The 23,774-nt window shown below is 39.4% G+C and overlaps 3 protein-coding genes across 5 annotated transcripts; 1 reads left to right on the forward strand and 2 right to left on the reverse strand.

Annotated features, from left to right (window-relative positions):
• Window positions 1-115: 115 nt before the first annotated feature.
• On the forward strand, window positions 116-1,291 carry LOC138179559 (peptidyl-prolyl cis-trans isomerase-like 3). Its single transcript, XM_069112450.1, has 4 exons — window positions 116-262; window positions 361-435; window positions 528-808; window positions 903-1,291. Exons 1-4 carry the CDS (start codon window positions 260-262, stop codon window positions 1,027-1,029), a joined length of 486 nt encoding a protein of 161 aa, XP_068968551.1. The 5' UTR covers window positions 116-259; the 3' UTR covers window positions 1,030-1,291.
• On the reverse strand, window positions 864-5,847 carry LOC138179536 (sarcosine dehydrogenase, mitochondrial). Of its 2 annotated transcripts, none has more exons than XM_069112403.1 (15): window positions 5,595-5,847; window positions 4,840-4,939; window positions 4,508-4,764; window positions 4,139-4,351; window positions 3,716-4,045; window positions 3,437-3,599; window positions 3,189-3,336; window positions 2,958-3,096; window positions 2,645-2,842; window positions 2,287-2,554; window positions 2,067-2,196; window positions 1,745-2,001; window positions 1,521-1,683; window positions 1,314-1,421; window positions 864-1,250 (listed from the first exon to the last, which is right to left on the reverse strand). In XM_069112403.1, the coding sequence occupies exons 1-15, from the start codon at window positions 5,595-5,597 to the stop codon at window positions 1,145-1,147; spliced, it is 2,583 nt and encodes an 860-aa protein (XP_068968504.1). In that variant the 5' UTR covers window positions 5,598-5,847; the 3' UTR covers window positions 864-1,144. The 2 variants fall into 2 exon arrangements, with proteins under 2 accessions (XP_068968504.1, XP_068968503.1); XM_069112402.1 differs by having other exon boundaries at window positions 5,004-5,847.
• A 143-nt stretch (window positions 5,848-5,990) lies between these two features.
• HERC2 (E3 ubiquitin-protein ligase HERC2) lies at window positions 5,991-23,600 on the reverse strand. 2 transcript variants are annotated; one of them, XM_069112387.1, is made up of 13 exons: window positions 23,478-23,600; window positions 22,806-23,387; window positions 22,519-22,719; window positions 22,233-22,443; window positions 21,754-22,011; window positions 9,478-21,665; window positions 9,073-9,396; window positions 8,646-8,955; window positions 7,760-8,481; window positions 7,185-7,623; window positions 6,840-7,063; window positions 6,609-6,763; window positions 5,991-6,534 (listed from the first exon to the last, which is right to left on the reverse strand). In XM_069112387.1, the coding sequence occupies exons 2-13, from the start codon at window positions 22,996-22,998 to the stop codon at window positions 6,301-6,303; spliced, it is 15,459 nt and encodes a 5,152-aa protein (XP_068968488.1). In that variant the 5' UTR covers window positions 22,999-23,387; window positions 23,478-23,600; the 3' UTR covers window positions 5,991-6,300. The 2 variants fall into 2 exon arrangements, with proteins under 2 accessions (XP_068968488.1, XP_068968487.1); XM_069112386.1 differs by having other exon boundaries at window positions 23,471-23,594.
• Window positions 23,601-23,774: the final 174 nt, after the last annotated feature.

Here is a 23,774-nt window from a genome sequence, read left to right on the forward strand (position 1 = left end):
TAGATATGTATTTTTTCATTTTTTTATATCCTCCTACATTTTATTTTAAATTGATATGTTAATAAAGATTCGATTTCGTTTCGAAATAAATTCATACACTTGATTTCGTTGGTAATTCTATAAAATTCAACATGGCTGTCGATATGTATACGTATCGATGTACGTTCACTTTTTTTTATTGACGCATAGTATAGTGAATGCATACCATAACAAATGTTATGTTTTCTCTTTTGCAAGTTAATGGATCACTTTATTGAAGATGGTGCGAGTGTTATTTTTATTTTTGTCATTAATGTTACAAATTGCATATTCTTTAACATACATCAATGGTAACAATTTATCAGCAATTTTCATTTACAGAGCGTAACTTTACATACTGACGTTGGAGATATAAAAATAGAATTATTTTGCGAATTATGCCCAAAATCGTGCGAGGTAGAAATTGTTACACTTGTTTTACGTCCTAGATTCATAATAATTATTTATATTATACGTGACTGTGTTAAGGTTACATATTTATTTTACAGAACTTTCTTGCTTTGTGTGCTAGCGATTACTATGACAATTGTTTATTTCATAGAAATATAAAAGGTTTTATCGTGCAAACTGGAGATCCTACGCATACTGGTAAAGGTGGAACATCGATATGGAATCGTAAATTTGAAGATGAATTTAAAGAAGAATTGAAACATAATGCAAGAGGATTGATTTCTATGGCTAACAATGGTCCAAATACGAATGGAAGTCAATTTTTTATAACATATGGACCTCAACCACATTTGGACTTGAAATATACTTTATTTGGAAAGTAAATTTGTTTTCTAATTTATTTTAGTGTTTAAATCATAAATAATAAATTAATATTTGATGTATTTAATAAATGTATTTGTTATTACTTTTAGGGTAATAGATGGTTTAGAAACTCTTGAACAACTGGAAAAATTACCAGTAAATCCAAAAAATTACAGACCGCTTACAGAAACTCGAATAAACAGTGTAACTATACATGCTAATCCTTTAGCAGGATAAATATAGATATATTAGAAAAACATAAATAGTTCAATCTTTAAAGATCTCTTGAACTTGAAAATTGTATTTTCATATATTAAAATAATAATTTATTAATAAGACCAAATATATTTCCTTAGCAAAGATCTACTGTGTATCGTTTCCCCATAGCTTCAATTTCGTAATTACCACTTTCTAGAAATTCCTTTGTTACATTTTCCCCATTTGGATGTTTAATGTACCTAATATTAATCAATATTAGTTCTATAAATTTTTATTATTACATTCAATATTATCTTACTTACCCATGCCCAATTACATTTCCATTGCTGTATCCCTGTTCTACTCTACGTAAATAACCAACAAGGCATTTATTTCTGTAAATAAGTTCCATTCCCCATAATGGAATGGTGCTGTCATAATATATGCTATTAGTATTATTTTATCAAAATTGAATATGAAAATTATATTTTATAATAATTTTTTTTATAATAATGTTTTATAATACATGCCTGTTTAAATAAATATGCGCCAATTTCTTTTTGATACCAATTTTTCGCAATCGATCGACAGCTGTTTTTCCCAAGTACTCTCCAGTATTGCGACAAATAGATTCAAGGCCAGCTTCAATGGGATTATCATCTGCTCTAAGATCTAAACCCCAAAGAAGATAGCCTGAAAAATTTAATCATATTAATAATATACATTAGTAAACTAATTAAAATTAGTCACATACCTTTTTCACAACTGAGACTATGCAGTGCTCGATAACCAGCATGTTTTATATTATATGATTTACCACAATTTATTAATGTTTTATAAACTATTCGGCAAAATGATTTTGGAATATGTAATTCGAAACCAAGTTCACCAACGAAACTAAGTCTAATTAAACGTATCGTTTCGTTTTTAATCTTTACCAGTTTTGTAGTTGAATATTTAAAAGATTCATCTGAGATTTCATCTTCAATTAATGTCTCAATTACTTTTCGACTATAAGTAGATGCATTAATTTATAGACTGGAGTTTGAATGATAAAAATGTACATAATACCGTACCTATTAGGTCCTTGCACGGATAAAATACCAATTTGCTCAGAAACATCATGTAAAGATACATCAAAGTCCTTTTCCATTATTGCTTTCTTCATATGAGCCCATGTATGATAAATTGAAATACCATTTGAGACTAACAACGAAATTAAGACATTGCTATTGCATAATTCGCGATAGTAACATTAATTTATTTTAATACTATTTTACTTAAAAATTAATTTACCAATATAAAAGGCTTTTTCTTTAAATATCGGATTTACAATTCCACTTGAGCCAGGTTCCAACACTGTAACTGTACAATCTGTTTCAACTCCTCCAGCATGATTCAGCATACAAGTGTAAATTGTTTTATTAAAGTTGCAATTCGTGTTTGCCGTGAACAAATAATCTGCTGTATTTTGAGCATCAGGTCCACAAATATAAAATTTTCCAAGGTGAGATGTGTCAAACAGAACAACATTTTGACGACAAGCAAGAACTTCTTTCCGAATCTAACGAAAAATCATTTGTTGCTGATAACTTCCTTTTATCCTTACCTTTATTTTTCTTTTTCTAAATATGTTTTAATTTCAATAGCTTACTATCTCGTTATATGGTGAGAAATTAAAGCTATATTCTTTTTCTAATATTGTACGATAATAATCATTCTGATTCTTTGCTGTGCCATAATGTCCACCATAATCATATGACAGAATTTCTACTTTTTTAGTTGGAGAGAACCATGCAGGACGTTCCCAACCTTGACATTCCTCCATAATAGCACCATCTTCAACAAGTAACTGTAGTACATTAAATAAATAAGAATGCTTTGCTTTTTCATGATGCATTCAGTAGAACATTTATTTATTGATGTCATTAAATAAAAAACACTATGCATAACTATTTTTATCTTACACTGTGAAAAGGATCCACTTTAAGATTTCTTCCACTTAATGGTTCATCATGTGGAAATATAATGCTGTAATTTTTTGCATAGGCTTCATGAGATCTCTCATGTATCCAGACCATGTTGTTTCTTTGTTCTGGTAAAAATCTATGAATCAAATAAAGATATAAATATAAAATTAGAAGTATTAAAATGATCAGATAAGATTGAAACAAAAAAAAGGAAATGATAAATTCCACCTTCTGATATCATAGTTAAACATGTATTTATCTGGCCGACCATTAATTATCCAATGTGCAATTTGTTCTCCGCATCCACCTCCCAACATCATTCCAGCACTATTATAACCACAAGAGTAGAAGAATCCAGAACAATTTGGATCTTCACCTTTTGAATTCAATGAAAATTAGAATTGGAGAATTGAAAATTAGAATAAGAAATAAAAGGTGTAATATATATATATATATATAAAGGTATTTTTTCATACCCATAATTGGTCTATGATCAGGAGTAAAACTTTCTGGTCCGCATACTGTAGTTCTTATTCCAACTGTTGATAATTTAGGAATCAATTGAATCATTGATTCTAGATGTGCATTGAAGACATTCCAATCTAATTCATAGAGGCAGAATGAAAAATGTTCTGGAGCCTTTTATGTAAACAAAGAATATGATTAATATCGGTAAAATTGTTTCTTTTTTTGGATACATTCAAGATACTTGTTGATTATGTGTTAAAAGTGACAATGAATTACTGTAGACTCACAGATGGTAATACAATAGGATTCTGTTCATAACCACCTATAGCTATTGAGCTACCCTGAATTCGATAATACAGACTCGTATCAGGATCTTTAATATTTGGAACATTCTGCAATCCTTTTATGGGTTCTGTAACAATGTAAGCATGCTTAATTGGTGTTAGAGGAATATTCATATTAATCATGTTTGCTACACTCTTTGACCAAACTCCAGCAGCATTGAGAACAACATCTGTTTTTATGATTCCATATGGTGTTTCTACAGCATAAACTTTTTTATTATTCTTAATAGTTTCCTTTGTGAGTATCTTCGTAACAGGACAATCTTCGATAATCTAAACAATTTTAATAACTTTATTAGTATACTTTTTCTGATTATTGTTCTTATTTGTAAAAGAAAAAAAGGAAACTTATTAAATAATTATTACCTGACAACCATTACTTTTTGCTGACTTTGTCAAAGCATTAATTAACATGGTCGGGTCAATAACTCCATCTTCCAAAGAGTAAAATGCTCCCTGAATAGTGTCCTCATTTAACAAGGGAAATAACTCTTTTGCTTCTTGGGAAGAAATTAAATGTGCTTGAATACCAAAAGCTTTTGAACCAGTAACTAGCCTTCTATATTCATTTAATCGTTCCTGTAATAAGTAAATAATGTTAAGTATTAAATGCTAATAACAACAAAAATATATTAATGATAACAACAATTATAACAATAACAGTAATAGTAACATTAAATAGATGATTATCTAGAATAAGAAAAGGAGAAGGAAACCAATATAATGAATATTTACAGTGGAACGTGCAATGTAAAGTCCACCATTGTTTATCCATCCTGGATTTATTCCAGTTTCTTTTTCTAGGGAGTTAAAAATACATTTTGTTGTATTTAATAATTCCATTTCAACATCACTTGGACCTCGTATACTCCATGTAAGACCTGCAGTGTGCCACGTAGTACCAGACATTAATTTTGATTTGTCTAATAGCACAGTATTAATGCCACATTTCCCTAAATGATAAAGTGCATTACAACCTGCACTACCCCCACCTGAAAGTGATACATTAACGTATAAGTTATTTTGAACATTAGGATGTAAAATACTTAGAGAATTTCGTTACTTACCTACTATTACAACATCTGCATAATCTGGTAACTGTATTGTGGATGATAAATTCAGTGTTCTTGTTACTGATTTTGTGTAATTAATACACACTCTATGAAACTGAAAATAATTTATTAGAATCTTAGTAATTTCTATATGAACTAAAACAAACAGCTATAAATACCTTGTGCTTTATTAAATGGAACATGTTTTTCATATGAAGAGAAACAGTATGAATTTACATTATCCCAATGATACACTCCATACAATCAAACTGTTCTATTTGTATTTTATCTTTTTAATGACCACATTTATCAATTCACATTAACAAATATACTCATTAATCTTCTACAATATTCAGTGATGATTCTCTTGTATTGATGTGCAATTATATGGAAAGAATTTAAAAGTAATATATTTTTTTCAAATTGATATGAAAATATAAAATACCTCGATTAATTAGCTTGTTTGTCTATGATATAAGAATTATCATTATATGGAAAGAATGAAACTTTTGTTATATCTTTAACAAATAAATCGTTTTTATTTTATTTCTATTATAAATACTCTTTAACAAAGGCAATGAGAATTATTTATGATTATATTTTTGTTTTGCAAAATACAAAAATAATCTTTAATAGAATCAAATTTAATGAAATTTCATATGTATCTAATAATATGTTATTATTAAGTAGCATTCTTTCCATGATATTTCTTACTTCTTTAATAAGTAAAATTAAATATTATTCAAAAATATGATTCAACGTAAACCAACCATACGTGTTCTGTAATAATAATTAGTTCGTAACTCTTACTCTCGTCTTTTCATAACAACAATTATAAAAGGCAAATGAAGATATACAACAATGTAATTCGGATGTCAGTATGCTCATGCGTACATAGATATATATAAAATACATACATAAATACATACAGTCTTTCAATCATACAGATATTAAATATAAATACAAAATAAATAAATAAGTGAAAAGATTGCGTGTACGCAGGCATACAAATAATATATATATGTATATATGAAAAATTATATATTAAATATTATAGTTTATAATAATAAATATGTCAAATTTAATAATACTCTAGAGTATCTTCGATGCCAAGTAATACAGCTTTTATAATACATTTTTAATAATTCACGCGTGTGTATTTACGCGAGAGAGAAAGACAAGGAGAGAGAGAGAGGGGGGGAGGGAGGGAGGGGGAGAGAGAGAGAGAGAGAGAGAGAGAGAGAGAAAGAGAGAGAGTGTGGTACAGTTGTTACGCTTAATAAATCTAAATTACACAAATTTACAAGCAAAAATATTTCTTACACTTAATCGAAACAAAAACGAAGAAAGTGATGTTTGTTGTTTTCCTCTGGCTTACAGAAATTATTATTCTACCAATTGGTAACCAATTTTGTTCATTACTTAAAGAGATTATAAAGTTAATTGTAAGGAAAAAAAATTGCAGAATCAATTTTATTACAGCGATATGTACTCTTCGCTAGCAAGACTGTCCGTTTCTTCGGTGTCTGAATTGGTCGCAGCTTGTACTCTAGCATATTCATCGGTGTCGATGCTTTTGCAAAAATGTATTGCATATTTTAATTTTTGTCGCAATACTGGTTTACACGAATACCTTGGCATTTTCAAGAGGAAAAAACATGTGTAACTTTCAGGAAGAAAATGATCCGGTGGATTGTATTTATCCATTACCTAAAATGGATTAGAAAAAGTAAGAATAACAAATAAACAATTGTAAAAAGGTATTAAAAATTACTTGACATTACTTGTAAAACAAAATCTCTTCCACGAAAATCGGCAATTGTTCGTGGCAAACGAGTTCTACCCCAAACGAATCGTAGAAACAAAGATCTTTCTTGATTGGAGAACTCTTCCATTACTTCCCAGAACCATTGTATTAAAGGAGCAGTGGCTTCAATGCCTAAAACAGTAGAAGTAGAGATTGTAAGACTTAAAAAATTCAACCGTATCGGTAAATGTATCGTTGATATTTATACCTTTATAAGTTGCAACAGATTTCAATAAAGTAAGTGGTATATCTGGACTGCCACAAACCATTGTTTCTAGTTCAGGTCCGCTGAACAACGCGAGGAAGGGTACAGGTATAACTTTTGACATTCCTTCGCGAACAGCAGCCACCTGAGCATCAAACTCGTGTAATCTATAATTTAATGCCAACTGGACATACTCGTGTTTATTTTCTGGAGTAATTTTTCGATATCTGAAAAGAAGAATCGATGCCGATGTTACATTTATTAAAAAACGAAAGCTATATAGATAAATGCTAAAGTAAATGAATCATCAAGTAGGGATAAACAAAATATTTACGATAAAGTAAATACCTGCTGGACAAAGGTATGTCATGTCCTACAGCAGACGGTGTGGAAAATGGCATTTCAAGAGTTTGAAATACCTTTTCGTCAGGCTCCATATCTCGGATGCATAATAATCCGGGAACATAGTCCCTATCAACTTCGGTCAAATCCGCAGGTGTTAAGGATATACCTGCGAGCTGTTTCCACACAGGTTCTGCCAAGTTCAAACTTAATGGGCTACCAGTTCTTATTGCTATGCCCATTAAAATTCCAAGAAATCGAAACATGTTCATATGTAATGGCGAATCGACCATTGGATTCAGAAGAAAACAATCTCTGTTAGTGCCGTTATCGTCTCGACCATTCGGCGTTGGTATAAGCAAAGGTAAAGAACCATTTTGTAATTCGTCACATATTTCCGCTATACTCTCGCTATAACCACCACCGCAATCGTCTACGCTTTCTCCTGTTGAGAATGTGAGACGATCTTATTAAGGTATATATTAATCTGTATTTCTTGTTAGTTCTCAAGCTTCTTTTTTCTGTTCTATATTTTTCTTTTTCATTGTTCGTATCGAATAGTAAAATTATATTTAACCCACCGATAAACTTTACTTTCCAGACCCTATGAGGAAAGAAGAGCACATCTTGCGTTAACAAAGACATCTTAGAGACCATTTGTCCGAAAACGGATTTAATGCCATCTGGTCCCGCCAATCCAGCTTTACTTCTGGCTCGCTTTACTTGTATTCGATTTAATTCTATTACTGGCCCGTGTTGTCGATCTCTAACCATTGTTGCTTGAACCACTTTACGAAAAGTTGCTTCTTTAATGCTGTATACTAACATAGGAGCCAATTTACTCAAGCTGACGGGACCGGTGATTGGGAACATTGGCAAACATGGGCAAAGTAATTCGGCAAAATGATGGAGAAGTACTAATCGATTGTGTAACACAGGGAAAGGTAAATCCTTTACCAAATCATATTCCATTGGTGTAGTAGCAGGCATTCTGCTTTGAGTAGCTTTCATTGTACTCCATGCTAAAGTATGAGCACTGCCACAAGCAACCCGAGTTATCTTTTTACCCTGTAATGCATGGACCAGTCTTGGTCTCTGAAGTGCGCTTGTTGTTCCATCGCCTAACTGGCCTTCATCATTATCTCCCCAAGTGAAAACTTCTCCCTTATCGGTACATGCTACGCAATGTAATGAACCTGTTGCTATCGAGATGATCTTTTTCCCTTGAAGGGCTGCTACTTTACGCGGTCTTCGAACATGATCATCTGTTCCATGACCCAAACGATGATAGTCTCCTTTACCCCTATTTATGTATAAAATTTAATCATCTACTGTTTAACTGCTTAAGAATAATGCGAAGGATATGAAAGGGGAGGGGAAGGGGGAGACAAGGAAAGAGAGACAGTTGAAATGTATCGACGAACCAATCAAAATCGTCGTCGAAAGATCTATGATTCGGATCCTTACCATGTATATATTGCTCCCGATCTTGTCAAAGCTACCGAGAATTGACTGCCGCATTCAACTTTAATAACACCAAGTCCTGCGAGAGATTCGATCTTCATTGGAATTTTACAGCCATCGCTACCTCCTCTACCTAATTTTCCATAGTCTCCATCGCCCCAACTCCAAACGTTATCATCATCGGTAACACAAAGAGTCTGCGCGTCACCGCTTCCGCATGCTACGTCGATCACCTTATAATCTTGCAGAGCTTCGACCAGTTTGGGTGTTAATTGATCTTCGCTATCTCCATGACCTAGTCGTCCGTATCGACCTGTAATCGATAAATCTTATATTTGCTTGGATTATACATACGTTTTGATTTGCTTCTATTTATCTTTTCATTCGTTCTTGTTCTAATATCCTTTTTTTCTCTGACTCCCTGCTGTACCTTTTCCCCAAGTATAAAGCCAACCGGCACTCGTGATTGCTGCGCTATGATGGCCACCGCAAGCTATATCAACGATCTCGGTCCCCAATAACTCTTCGATTAATTTCGGTCGGTCGTACATCAACCTGTTTCCATGACCTAATTTTCCGTCGTCTCCTTCTCCCCAAGAATAAACGTGTCCCTCAGAACTTAGAGCAAGGCAGTGTTTACCTCCTGAATTGACGGCCACCTTTTTAACGAAAACATGCTGGATGGATTCTAAAAGAGTCGGTACCATAACAGAGTCCGTTCCTCCGATACCTAGACGCCCGGCGGCACCGTAACCTATTCGTAAAGATAAATAATAAGATTCAGTAGAGCGGAAGTTGGATCAGAGGAGGAGAAAGAGAAAAAAAGAAGCTTTACCGGTTGCATAGACCTTCCCGTCAGCAGTGACCGCTAATAAAGTTTGTTCTCCACCGGTGAGCTGAACGGGTCGAAGCGCGGATAAGCTCTCACAGAGGACAGGTAGTTTCACTTTTGCTCCCTCAAGTCCACCCAATTGGCCGCGATGATTATGTCCCCAACCATAAATTGCTCCGGAACCATCCCATGATAATGTCCAATCTTCCGGTCTGCGGTTCAGCCACTGTAATAGTTGCTCGTCGTGTTCCTGCTTGAATAACTCGTGACTCTCATGATCCTTGGTATTTCCCTCTCCGTCCGTGATCATCTCATTAATTCTTTTGGTAACTTCGAGACAAAACGCTTTTGGAAGGCGTGTCCGATTTACGAGAGACTTGGCGACCCGTGCCGATAGACAGTACCTTCGGAACCAAGACCATTTGTGAATTTCCGAGCAGCATTGCATCGTGTCTAATTCGAGGTCACAGGCAAGCGCGACAAGAACCTTGAAAAAGTCGCTGTGCATCAACTGCTTCCCACCGCGGACCAAAGGATCTTCATAGGTGTATTGTTTGAGTAATGCTTGAGGTAAAGAGCCGAGGAGCGAAGAAAGCGCGACTTCTGGACGTATGCCCGGTCCACTAGTGTAAACGACTTGCAACTTTTTTAACGCCCACATTCGTTGCTGAGCTGATAATACGCTCAGTTGACTACACTGAGCCAGGGTGGCAGCTAATCGAGTGGCGATATTCCTATCCAAGGTGATCAGGGTGTTGTCCAAAAGAGATTCAGCAAGCGCGATAGCTGGCTGTGATAGAACAGCTCTGTCCGAGACTAGCTCATGCGGTGCGAGGCTCGCGAGTATAGGATAGACGGTGAATCGCCATCCCCAACCGTTCACCGATCCGTCCGAGGAGAATCTCCATCTGAGCTCGTCGCCTGAGATTCGAATCTCAGCGGCCCACTCGCTCCATTCTCTGCCAGATTTCACAGCTAGTATTCGATTGCTGGAATCCATGATGGTCAACGGATCATGACGTCTCTCGGTAGAGCAACGTCGGTCGAATTCAACTCTGAGAGCTTCCGCGCCGGGTACCTTCACATGCCCGGTCAACGTGGTACCATCTATGTACGGATGTGGACTTTCTTGTACGACCGGTTGAGGTACGTTGCTTCTATTACTCGAATTTACCACCGTGTCTTCCAGTTCAGTGATACAAAGCTCCAGCACCATACTACGAATCGAATGGTTCGTTTTTGCTAGTGCGATTAGTACCGAGGATATCGTCTCTTTCGCTCCTCTGCATATTCTATTGGCAACCGCCAATTTTAGAAGATCGACCAGCATTCTGGCGTCCTCCTCTGTCAACGTGCATGTAAAATCATCCAAGTTAGGATCCGCGGCGGGTCCTTCACCAACTATTTGAGCATTGGAAGTGAGAGTAGCCGCGATCACGCTCATTGCACTGCTTGACATTTTTGAGGCACGTGAAGACAAACTGGCCGAACTGGACATCGAGGGAAACACCGCCGCCAACGGATAATCTTCGGACTCGGGACTCGTTCGCGGACTGTTGTTTACCAGATTAACCAATTCTGCCGCGTTCGCTGGTGCTTCTCCACCACCTTGCGCGCTGTCTCCCACATTCTGATAGACGTGACTATGACTACTTCCTGAGGTGACGTTGGTTGATCCAACGGTAACAGTTCCGTCCGGTGCCGTCACTTCGCTCACCAAGCAACCTACCGTACCACCGTTTCCAATATTAATACCGTAAACATTGCCACCGGTATTGCCAGTGTTGGATTTTAACGTCGAATGACTTTGCAATGCTGTTACTACGATAATTCGAGCTTGTATTATACGAAGAGCGTTTATCACGTGTTGCAATGCTTGTTGTTTCGCTACGTTACTTTCTAGCGAGAGAATGATGCTCGAGAGAGAAGGTCTGTTGCCGCAGGGTTGGCCGGAATTGTGAACGATCGTGTCACCGGTGCTGGTAATTTCGTCGCTGTTAGCGGAGGGAATGGTAGACGATATTGTGGAGCAAGAGGGTACTGGGCAGCCGTTCGAATCCGTTGCATCTGTACCGTGGTTCACAATGCTTTTGAATGTTAGCGATATTTGACCAAGTGGATCTTTCTCAGTTGGGAACATGACAGGTTCTTGATTGTTGGTCGCCGGTTGATCGGTCAAGACCCAGGCAATACTGTGACTGGAGCCGCAAGATACCCGATTAACTCTCGCATCGTCTAATTCATGCACCAGTGATGGCTTCTTATTAACGATCGTCGAACCATTTCCCTGTTGACCATGGTCATTGTCACCCCAAGCGTATACTTGTCCAGTGTCCGTAACCGCTAAGCAATGAAGAGCACCAACAGCCACATGTACTACCTTCTTTCCACGAAGTCCTTCGACCAGCGTTGGTTTTCGAACGTGATGATCGTTACCGTGACCAAGTCGAAAGTAATCGCCTTTGCCCCACGTCCATACTTCTCCGTATTTCGTCAATGCCAGGGAAAATTGAGCTCCGCATTCGATCTGCACTACTCCCAAACCATTCAGCCGATCGATCAACAAGGGCGTGTAACAACCGTCGCTGCCTCCCCGACCCAGTTTACCGAAATCTCCGTCACCCCATGAGTATACCGATCCGTCAGCTGTCAATGCCATTGTCTGCGCATCTCTGCTACCGCACGCGACCTGTATCACGCGCTGACCGACTAGAGATTGTACCAGTTTCGGCTTCATTTGCGTGGCTGTGTCGCCGTGGCCCAATCTTCCGTACTCCCCTAGTCCCCAGGTGTATAGTTCTCCGCTGCTTGTTATCGCAGCCGAGTGTCCGGACCCACACGCGATATCACGTATCCTTTTTGACTTTAAAGATTCGATCAGCCTTGGCTTATCCAGGGAAACAGAATTCCCGTGACCGAGCTTGCCGTCTTCCCCCTCGCCCCATGAGAAGATTCTGCCGTCCTGGGTGAGGGCCAACGCGTGCTTTCCACCCGAATGTACAGCCACCTTTTTGATCATATACTGGCTCAAGAACGGAATGAGCTTCGGTTCGCACACGTTGCTGTCATCCCCAAGGCCGAGTCGACCGTTCGTTCCTTCTCCGCAGGCGTATAGTTTCCCTTCCTGACTAACCACGAACAAAGTTTTACTGCCACCGGCGATGTGAATAGGTTTTAATTTCGAGAGAACTTCGCTGTAAACCGGTAACTTAATCTTCGATCCTTTTAGTCCGCCGAGTTGATCTTTGTCATTCAATCCCCAAACGTAGACGGCCGAATGTTGGGGCGGTGGCTCGGATCCATGCTGCAAGTTCATCTGCTCTTGAACGATCTCCCAATCCGAGGCCAAAAATGAAACGGACGTTGCCAAGTGATTCTCAAACATTTTTTTCTTGCCGATTATTTGAAGGCCGCGTATCTTGCAATCTATCCCACCGTTTCGGCATTGCTTGATCGCTATTTCGATGCAAGAATAATATTCTTTGGTATCCTGGAGTAAGAGAACGCTCGTGTCAGTACGCCGTACGCTGATCGTTGCCAATTCTACCAAACTATTGAACGACTCGCCAACGTTTACCGCGATCAGCGATGGCATATAACTGCTGTCTTGCGGATTCACCATTATTTTCAGCGAATGCACCAGTATGCCCGGCAACATTTCCATACGAATCCAATGCTTCCCCTGAGAACCGCAACTCTGCCAGTAAAGACCAGATCCATCGACTAGCCGTGTCGCCCAACTTTCTCGCGAGGAAACGCTCAATGTTCGTATACATTTGGACCAATCGTCGATCAAGGACGATTCCGTGTAGTCTTGCCTGTGATACCTTCCCGGCTTGCCGGCATATACCGCCGCCGAACCTGGCTCCACGATTCGATTGAACCCGTGTCGGTGGCATCGTTTCGTATAAAAACAGTTTTCGCAGAGATTATAACTCTCACAATACTTACATTTAAATCGCGGGCCGGATATCGGTAACAGGTGACAAGAATTGCACGAGACCGAATGGTGACAGGAGGGGACCCGCTCCATTTCTATCGCGCAACCGGTCCAACCGCTTTGTTGCGGAAAATCGACCGACACATCTTTCCCGTTGTTTATTATGCTTGTAACCACTCCGACGCTTTGATGGTTCACCGTACCCCATTTATACTTAGGTACGGTCACCGAAGCCTTCACTCTTACTTTATCACCAATCTTCAGCGTGGCTGGGCCTGGTATCGCTGGCGGATGACCAAGAAGTTCTATGTGGATGAACCTTACCCAATAAGTACCGCCTTTGCGCTGCCACGCAACTTGAACATTCAAATCGTGTAAACCTTCCGGGTCGATTTTTATCACCTGACCAACGTCGCCGTATTCCACTTCCTCGTAGCTTTTACAGCACCGTACTAACATACCCGGTATTAGATTATCCCTTACGTAGATCGCGTATTCGTCAACTGACAAGAAATCGGAACGTTTCATATAATTCGGCGGTATCATTGAAGAAGAAACAGCGTCGTGCGTCGACGGAGATTCATCGATATTTTCGCTCGTCGAATCCTCCGGATCGGATAACCCATATACACTGGATAACGTTTCGCTATCACTCAACGCTGCATCAGGATTTTCAAGGAGCCAGGCCACCACGCTTTCTGCCGTGATGAGCCCAACTGCCGTGCTCAAACTTTTGATCGCAAATTCCACGCTCCTCTTTGGAAAACCCATTTCCGTCAGTTGCGCAACAAGAGGACTCATCGGCGGAGGACTTTTCTTTCCGCTACTTCTGCAATGTTTCCTTTGACTAGACGTCAACGATACCAAGGAACAATCGGATGCGGGAGAATCTGGTTCCGAAAATGGACCTGCTGTCATTGCCATAGCCGTTCCTGACGCTGATGCAGACGCAGACGCTAAACCGCATGTTGATGCTATTCCCATTCCCATTCCAGGCCCAGCGATCGTCGCCGCTGTCGATGTCATCGTAGTCGTCGTTCCTTGAATCGGCGAATGTCTCAGTTCGGAAGCCAAATATTGAGAAACAGCTAGAGCGGCCTCTTCCAATTCCTTAAGTTTAAATATCGGCTTCAGTGGTTGCGGTCTCGTAGCTCGTATTAACATCTCTTGGAACAGAGTCGTCCGTCTAGTGCGACCATCTCCTCTACCATCGACGTTGCTATTCGTGACATCTATATAATTATCTTCGCCATCCATGTCTCCGTTGATGAGACCTCCAACACGCTCATGGTTTCGATTACTGCTTCCAACGTTCTCAAGCTTGTCATTGTTGTTGATGTTCTTGTTTTTATCGCTGTTGCTACTATTACCGTTGTTTCTGCTACTGTCGACTATATTCGCTATGATATTATCGTCCTCACCCTCCTCCTCCTCGTCATCGTCGTTACCATCATCATCGTTCTCCTCATTATCATTCTCTTCCACGTCGTTGCCGTCGTCGTTGTTGTCGTTGTTTCCACCGTGATCGGCATCGACCTGATCGATACGACCAACAGTGACCATGGCACATTTAATTGCGTCCTTGTCCCATTGCCGGCCATCAACGTCGCAACCACTCTCCTCGTCGATGTGTCCGTTATTATGATGATGATGGAGATGATAGTGATGATGATGATGATAACGATGATGATGGTGATGATAATGATGATGGTTGTGCTGGTGATTGTTGTTGTTGTTGTTGTTATGACTGTTATTGTTGTTGTTACCATTACTGCAGTTGCTATTGCTGCTACTGTTATTACTGTCAATCACGTATTTCAGTATCTTTCTTAATTTTGTCTGATAATCCAACAAAGCCTTCCCGGCGTTCAACGCAGCAAGTTGTTGCTGTTGATTACGTAGAATAGATGCGTTCACAGAACCAGCTATTACCGGCATACCGTTCGGTCTCTTGTCCATTCCCCGATGACCCAACAACAAATTAGCCCAAGTAGACACGAAAGAATCAGGCATGGGCATTCGATCCAAACGGAATTTTTCGCAGAGTCGCTTCATGCTGAAAAACAGAATCTTCTTGCGCGCATCACCGTTCGATTCATCATGTATCTGTACGAGAATCTTCGAATGTTTGGTAAATTTGCATATGGTACCGACCTGTCTGTCAACTTCAACCAAACCACCGATCCTCGGTCTATCGTCAAGACCTCCGACGACGATGAGAGCCGCCATCACCGTATCCTGTATGTTTACGCTATTCTCACCTCCGTTCTCGTTCAATTGTATATGAAAGAGTGGACCATCGCTTAATAAGTCCGAAGCGAGTGATAGCTTCGAAGCGAGAAAAGCGTTCACAGTCGCGTTCCATTTTGAGAGGGAATGCAAATATCTGGTTAGCGAAACAAGCTCCTCGACCACGGTGGAACTATGAGAAGCGGTCAAGGAGACGCGACATTTATTTGAATAAAGTTCTGAGGAAACACCCAGATTGCAGCTAAGGGCGATATGTCCTAATATACGGAAGACTTTTTCAAGGAAGGGCATCTGGATAGGATTGTCGGCTGACCAAGATGGTAAAACAACGGTGAGTAGACGCACCGCCATTATCTGTTTTTCCAAATCAGGATTCCTTTGTTCGGCAATTATGTTCAAAAGGAAATTGATCCAGGCCCTGGTGCTCAAAGATTTACAGAGTTCCGTAGACTTGGCGATTGCTCTCAACGAGCCAAGAGTCGCCCAAGTTTCGTGATGTTCTCGCGCGAGCTGAGAGTGCGCGTTAAACTCGGACTTGTACGCAGCAGATACGATACCGAGTAACACAGAGGCGAGTATCTTTATGGCGGAAGGGGTGACCCGGTCAGCCTCGATGCCGCAACAGAATAAAAGAACGCGGAGTACGGTAACGGAGGCGGATTTTAGACAAGTGGTCGGGTGCATGTCCAACAAATCGTTTCTTTTATCGTTTTTAGCCAGATTGTGTGGCGTATCACTCTCGCTGTCGGTTTCTGGCGGTGTTGGCGGTTCGGCTAGCTTCAAATCATACTTTCCTTCCTTCCCCATGCGATACGAATTGGTGGTGCCGTTGTCCCATTGTACGCGAATCCAGCCGTCTTCGCCGAGTTCTCCGATCACTTGACCTTCACCCGGTGGAGGACCATCTTGATCTCCCCACTTCCAATCTACACCGCGTACCACTCTTGTACCAATTTTCATCATAGCCGCCAATTCGCTACCAGTCAGTTGAATGCTTTGCGGTTTGCTCCTCTCCAAACTGTCCTCGTATATAACCGTCACCGGCGCATCTTTTGGTTTCGCATCCGCGTCCGCTTCGGCATCTGCGTCCGTCTCCGTGGATGTCGATGGTCCGATCTGCCTGAGTAATGTTAAAATACTCGAAACGCAACCAGAATTTATTAATAATCCGACTTCGTTTGCATGCTGATAATTGGTTAGTATGCCTAATATAGTCAACAAAAATCTTGCCCTAGGCAACTTTCGCAGCCAAGTGTACGTTCCTTGATTCAAACTGCTCTTATCGCTGATTTTCGCTGGTTTTTGATTGCTCGGCAATTCTGCCTGAACAACGTACGCTCGCAAAGCTTGCACCGCCCAAGAAGTTACTTCTGCCTCGGCCAGAATAATCTTCGATTTCTGATAGGGTGTCACTGACTGAATGTTTTCGAGGCAATGCGTTATTCCATCAGCTAAAGACTTATTCTCGTGGGATAGGCCGAGCCAACCGTTTAACAACGAATACTTTACCGATGTTATCAAATAATCCTTCTTCAGCAATTGTTGCATCATTAGGATTCCTTGCTCGCGTAATTTTGCCCGCTGCATCTGACAATACATGGCTCGACGTAGAGTTTCTACGTCTCCACTGTCCTCGGTGATCACAAAATTTATAATATTTACCATCAATTCGTTTGAATCGATATTCAAAGTTTTCTGTCTTATTTTTTCTGTAATCTTAGTTTTCTTGTTACCTGATAAATTTTCTAATCTCGGTGATGCAAGCGACTGTTTGCCGCTTGTTTCTTTCTGAGTCGAACTCGGAATCGAGATCGAACTTAGTGTCAATGTCTGCATCGGTGTTGACATTTGTGTTGACGTAGTCATCGTAGTCGTTGGCGTTGCCGTTGGCGTTTGTGTAGACGTTGTTGTCGTCGTCGTCATTGTTGTCATTAACGTCATCATCGTTGTTGCCATCGTCGTCGTCGTCGTCGTCGACGACGACATCGTCGTTATCATGGCCGCTGTCGTTGTTGTTATCATTGTCGATGACGACATAGTCGTTGTTGAAGTTGTTGTTGCCATCGTCATCGTTACCGGCGTCATCATCGTTGTTGCCGATACGATTGATGTATCTTCGTCGGATTTGTTTTTCGATTTTGCATTCTGAATCGAAGCGTTTAGAATGTCTTCCGGCTTGCTTGGCGTGGAGTCTTTGTTCTTTCGAATGTCCCTAATCATCGTTTTGACCGTTTTCCGAAATTTCGCAACAGTGTACAATAACTTTAGATCCTGTAGCCCTTTAATCTCATAACTGGTCGCGGACCTCACCTCGTGCAAAAGAAACCTACACTTCTCTTGGGCTGGAGCACACACCTCCTTGTAACTTCTATTCTGTTGTTGTCTGATCCTGATTAAATTCCATTTGGTTTGATGAATCGCTCTAATCACTTCGGCCAGTTGTTTGGTAAGTTTCGGACTACTTTCATTTCCTGTTTCTTGATGATCGATTAAGTTTATCGCCTGATAACCCAGCGCAAGATGCTTTAATATGACCGCCATTAAAAGTCGGCTAACTTCCTCCAACGGGTGATCGCCGCAAAATTCGGTATGCGCTAAAAGATTATTCGCTTTCGAATATTTGTCAACTATCGTTAGGAAGGAATGCACTTGAGCGTCGGTTTTATGAGTCTCGGCTAGGGCGTAAATGAACGTTGTAACTCGATCATCCTCTCGTCGTTCCTTTTGTAGTTCATTCTTCGTACGGATAGGAAGGGGAGGTTCCGTCGGTGAATTCGCGGCTGTCGAGGTATTACTCCTCGCTTCTCCTTTCTCCTCCTCGTAAGGATTCGGTGGTTGTAAGATTTGCAATCCACCTCGAAAAAAGTTCGCGTTTAACCAGCGACCGGCTTCCTCTTCGGCAGTTTGTAACGGTAAACTCTGCCTCATCCTATGAGAGTGTAATCCTAAAAGAAAACCTAAAGCTCTTTCCGTGTCAAGTAAACAAGAGCATACGTCTGTCACGTCGATCGTAATCTCAGTGTTTTCCGGCTCGGAATGGCAATAATGCCCAACGAAATAAGAATCCATCATGGTTCGCGGTAGTTGGCCACGAGAAGATGACATGTTTGTCTCGGTACCGGAGCTAACATCCCAGTTAGTCACGGTTCTTTGAAGACCTTCCAACGAATTTGATCTTCCGTCGAATCGAACATCTTGAACATCATATACGTTGTTGTTTACTACCACCCAAAGGCCGCCATCGCGATTGTGGTTCTCCAAGTCGGCCCAACGAATGGTCGAAGGTTCATCCGAAATAGATATTTTATTGCCATGTTGCGGAGCTATGATGCCTGGCCAAGAAAGATCGTCCGTTTCGCTTTTCTCTATCGTCGGCACCAATTTGTTGAATCGATCGAGCGCGTCCAACATCGGCGCCATTACATCCATCCAATTCATATTTAAAAGTAACAATGGATAGTCAAGTTGCAACAAAATAAGGCAAGTAATCAGTTCGGGTAGCAAAACGTTTACAATGTCGCCTCTTAGAACGGTACTAACGAATACGAACTGTTTGATGCTGGTGTTGGCTAATTCAGCCGCGAACGACATTATTTCGATTATGTGAATGCAAATTTGGGAGAGATATTTCTTTAAAAGAGACTCCGCACCAAGCATTTCTTGATCGCGCAACTTCTTCGTTCCAACGTCATCAATACACTCGTATACTTGAGCAATTAGTAATCGTTGAAATTTTAAAAGAAGATTCAAACTTGGAGAGTTATCGTTTCTTTGCGATTCCTCGTGACTATGAACCAATTGTTGACTGAGCAGTAACCTAGACTGCGTGATACATGTGCCGTTTTTGATCAATTGTTTCACCAATTGTAACAAAGATATACTCGTGTTGTTCTTTTCTGAATTCAATTCTTTTGCTTGTTTCGTATCGGTTGGTTTGCTCACGTTACTACTCGCGAGAAATTCCTTTTCGTCGGCGAGCTCGCTTGTCTCCGCCTTCACTGCGGTCTTCAACGCTAATTCCAGACCACCGTCCGCCATTAGGCTAGAAACTAACAAGTCTGCCATGAACTGCTGACCGTTGCTAGCATTTACTTGCTCAAAACTGCTGCAGTTCGCTTTCGACAAGAAATTCGATAATGTTTTTGCGCGTTCGTTCGCTGTCGGCAGTAAGATGCTCCAACCAGTCTGTAAAACGGCTTGAGCTGCTTCTTGGATAGTAGCTAGAATGCCGGAGCTGCTTGCGAGCGTAACACATCGTTGTTTCAACGAGCTTAATAATGGAGTATTTGATAATCCGACTGATTTGCTATCGATGTTATGAGTTATCATTGTGTGTAGTTGTAATCGGATCAAATTCAGCGTTGCAACCGCTAAACATTCACGATCCTGGGTAGGTGGCCGTGTGCCTGGCAATCCTTCGCATACCTTGTTCAATAACGTATCCAACAATCGAAAAGTTTCCTCACAGATATCCACAACGAAAGCTACTCTGTTCGCGACTGACCAAGCTGATGTGCACCACGCAAAACTTTGTGTCAGTCCACAAGCTAAACCGATTATATTCTTGCCGGATAACGTTGGACAAAGAGTCGGTTCAGGCACAATAGTGCCCAATGCCGGATCTATTTGACCATAATCGTTTCTACCCCATCCATATACCAATTGATCCTCTGTTAATGCCAATACATGAAAATTTCCTACACATAATTCTTTCACTTTTTTCGGCTTCAATACCTCGATCACTTTTGGATATCTAATATGTTCCTCGTTACCATGTCCCAGCCGATAACCTTCTCCTTTTCCCCAGGTATAAACTTCACCATATGCAGTTAAAGCTGCCGAAAATTGTCCACCACAATACACTTTTGCCACGTTTATATCCAACAACTTATCAACTATCTTTGGCGTCTTAGATCCATCACAGCCTCCTCTACCAAGCTTTCCATAGTTCCCATCACCCCACGAGAACACTATACCAGACGCTGTGACGCATAAAGTCTGCGAATCTCCACTACCGCATGCCACATACACAACCATGTGTCCGTTTAGAGCGGTCACTAACGTAGGAATCAAGACGTTGTCTGAATTTCCATGACCCAGCCTTCCGTAATTTCCTCTTCCCCATGTGTACAATTCACCGTTCGAACTAAGAACTGCCGAATACGTACTTCCGCATGCTATGAATGTAATATTTTTGTCAACTAGTGCTTCGACCAGCTTTGGTTCATCATACCATACTCTATCTCCGTGACCTAATCGTCCACCATCACCATTCCCCCACGAATAAACGGAACTATCTTGTGTTAAGGCTAAATAGTGCGTACCGTCGGAATGAGAGGCGATCATTGTAACCGGCTTCTCTGAAAATCCGTATACTCTTTGGGGATATTGAGTTTCTGACCCGTAATACATCATGTAAACGTTTCCACTAATTGAAAGAATCATCAGAGCTCTTTCGGTACAACAAAGTTGTTTGATCCCAAGCTCTGCAATCGCATCACAATAGAATGGAGAGGATCCACTGCTTAATTTTCCGCTTCCCCAACTTAGAACTTCTTGAAACGTTTGATTCTGATTCTTCTGGAATCTATCAGTGATAATTGGAGGCAGGAGAGGAGCAGCTAATCTACTCAGATTGCACATTATTATAACCGCAGCTTTTCGTAAATCTACAGACGTGGAATCATCTTCAGGAAGCCTCAAATACTTCAGTAAAACTTCGCAAGGACCTGGTGCAATGTTTGCATCTGTTCGTCTTGACTTAGAAGCTGGTATCATATTTAATCGTCTCAATAATGGTATTAATGGTGCCGTGCTTCCAGGTGGCATTACCCGATTATCTTGATGTTTGTGTTTACCACTTAGATGAAGTAACAAACAAACAGAATCTAATAAACTTGATAATGTAGCTCTTTGTGTCACCAATTCTAATAACAAACAAAGAGCTGTGTGCTGATCGGCTATTGGAATAGGACACCATGATCTTCCACTAACTATGTCCCTAAAAATATAATTATGTGTACTAAAAACATAAAAAATAAATTGATAGTAATAATATAATAAGTAATATGATGAAAAAATATAAATACCCTGTAACAACTTGTCTTAAAAATTTCGCTGATCGTTCCACTACTTCTAACCATACTTGAGAAACATTAGTTTCGTCAAAAAGCGTAGCTTCAGGTAACGATTGCAAGGCTTCCAACGACTCGGATAAAAGCTCGCTGCAAAATTCTACATCTTCTCCAGATCGCCAAGCCCGTCTTAAATATGCGAATGAGAAATTTAACGCTGCACGAGATCCCACACGTGCTAAACCCAATGTTGGCTTCTCATTCGGCCTTACGCTAAAATCACATCAATATTTATATTTTCGGTACATCACCATTATATATATATTCTAAAGAATACATAAAGAACTATTAAAACTATCATTATATAATCAATAACCACCAATTTATAATCAAATCGTTTAAACACATATAATTCTTGTAATCTAAGGATATTTGTAATATTCGAGATATATAAGACATTTAAATGATTCTAGTCTTAAAATTGATTATTGTACATTTTTTGTAACTTAGCAGTAGGTTTTAATGTTGTTGAAATATCTGTAGTTTCCTGCGGTTTATGACGAGAAAGAGCCGTAAAATATCGTCTTGCTACTACCAAACGTTGTCTTAATCGAGTAGCAGACAAGGTACTGTTTGCAACTTCATAACATAATTTTCTTTGCTCCTTGATTAGTAAATTAATACATGTTGTTAAATCGCAAATAGCTGAAAAATGGTTAAAATGTTAGGAAAATTATATAAATCTTACAGATTATATTAGATTATATTAAAATTCTTTACAAGGCTGAGATCCCCAAAGCCAAGAATCCATTATGTGTTCAGCTAATATACTTTTTTCTACAAATGCACTTGTTCTTGCTGCTTCTTCTTCATCTAATTTTTGGCAAGGTCCACAATTGCAACCATGCTGTGGACCACAAATTCCATTGCAACAAGGACATGCTAATACACCCATGTTACAATAATAATGACCACTTTCACCTAAACGTATTAAAACATTATGTGACCAGTTAATATAAATGATTAATCTTAATTTAATAAATCTTTTTTGTTATTCTTTTTCATACCTTTTCTAGCTATTACGCCTGCAGCATTGACTATGCCATCACTAAAGGAACCCACAATTTCTCCATCTCGTACCATTTCATTCCAAAGTTCAGCTAAACCATCCCGATAGAGGATACGTTTCAAATCTGTTTTGAGCCATTTTGCATCCAAGCGGATTTCTGGCCTCATTATAATATCGAATTGAATGCTCATATTAATTTTCTATATTTATATATATATATAATGTATATGTGTATATATACCAAATTTCCAAAAATTATTCAATTTCAATACAATAAAAAATATAATCTTGAAATTGAACTGGATTTTTTACATTATAATTCATAACTAAATGTGTAATACTGTATAAAATAATTCCTTTATTTTTTAATCATTCTATAAACACATTGTATTCCTTTTTCTCTTTTAAATAAAAACTTTTTGGACTCCAAAAGTTTCCCACTCCAACAGAGTAAAATGAAATTTGAATTTTGAATAATTATCAGTGTTTCACAAAACTGTTTTTCGTAGGTTAGTTAAAGTAATGAAATAACATCTTTGATTTTTTCGAATAGGGACATTTGAAAGATTGTCTCTTAAACCTACAATAAAAAAATCAATGTTTATAAGAACTGATGATTGTCTCTTCCTTTAATATTATGATGAAAAGCTACTTTTGTCTTACAAATTACAATTTAAATATGATTAAAGTTGTCACTTTTTAGTATCTTTAATTTGTTCGGTATGATTATATTTGATCACAACATCGTCAACTTTAATTTTTTCCAAAACATCACATGATCTTTGACTATGTATTGATCGTAAAAGAACGACCCTAACGATGGATACAAAGTCACGATAAACAACGTAGAACAACGTAAATACTACATTAAATCCATCGTCAATTTCTTCAGATGAGTAGTTACATTGTGTTTGTCTGTTGCCTGTCACAGTAGCAGCTCAGAATGGATATGTTGTATACAATTTAC

This window comes from Bombus flavifrons, chromosome 5 (assembly GCF_040668555.2).
Source record: "Bombus flavifrons isolate JBK064 chromosome 5, iyBomFlav1_principal, whole genome shotgun sequence".
Lineage (NCBI taxonomy): Eukaryota > Metazoa > Arthropoda > Insecta > Hymenoptera > Apidae > Bombus > Bombus flavifrons.

Bases quoted from the DNA above. Each gene is read 5' to 3' on its own strand.
- HERC2 (XM_069112387.1), bottom strand. From the start codon at position 22,998: ATGAGCATTCAATTCGATATTATAATGAGGCCAGAAATCCGCTTGGAT. The intron at 22,444-22,518 runs GTAAAGAATTTT...ACCATTTTTCAG, and splicing joins GCTTTGGGGATCTCAGCCTT to CTATTTGCGATTTAACAACA. The intron at 6,764-6,839 runs GTATAAATATCA...CTACTGTTTTAG, and splicing joins ATCTGTTGCAACTTATAAAG to GCATTGAAGCCACTGCTCCT.
- LOC138179536 (XM_069112402.1), bottom strand. From the start codon at position 5,036: ATGAAAAACATGTTCCATTTAATAAAGCACAAG. The intron at 4,046-4,138 runs GTAATAATTATT...AAAATTGTTTAG, and splicing joins CAAAAAGTAATGGTTGTCAG to ATTATCGAAGATTGTCCTGT. The intron at 1,422-1,520 runs GCATGTATTATA...ATATTATGACAG, and splicing joins GCGCATATTTATTTAAACAG to CACCATTCCATTATGGGGAA.
- LOC138179559 (XM_069112450.1), top strand. The intron at 436-527 runs GTAGAAATTGTT...TTTATTTTACAG, and splicing joins TATGCCCAAAATCGTGCGAG to AACTTTCTTGCTTTGTGTGC. The intron at 809-902 runs GTAAATTTGTTT...TATTACTTTTAG, and splicing joins AAATATACTTTATTTGGAAA to GGTAATAGATGGTTTAGAAA.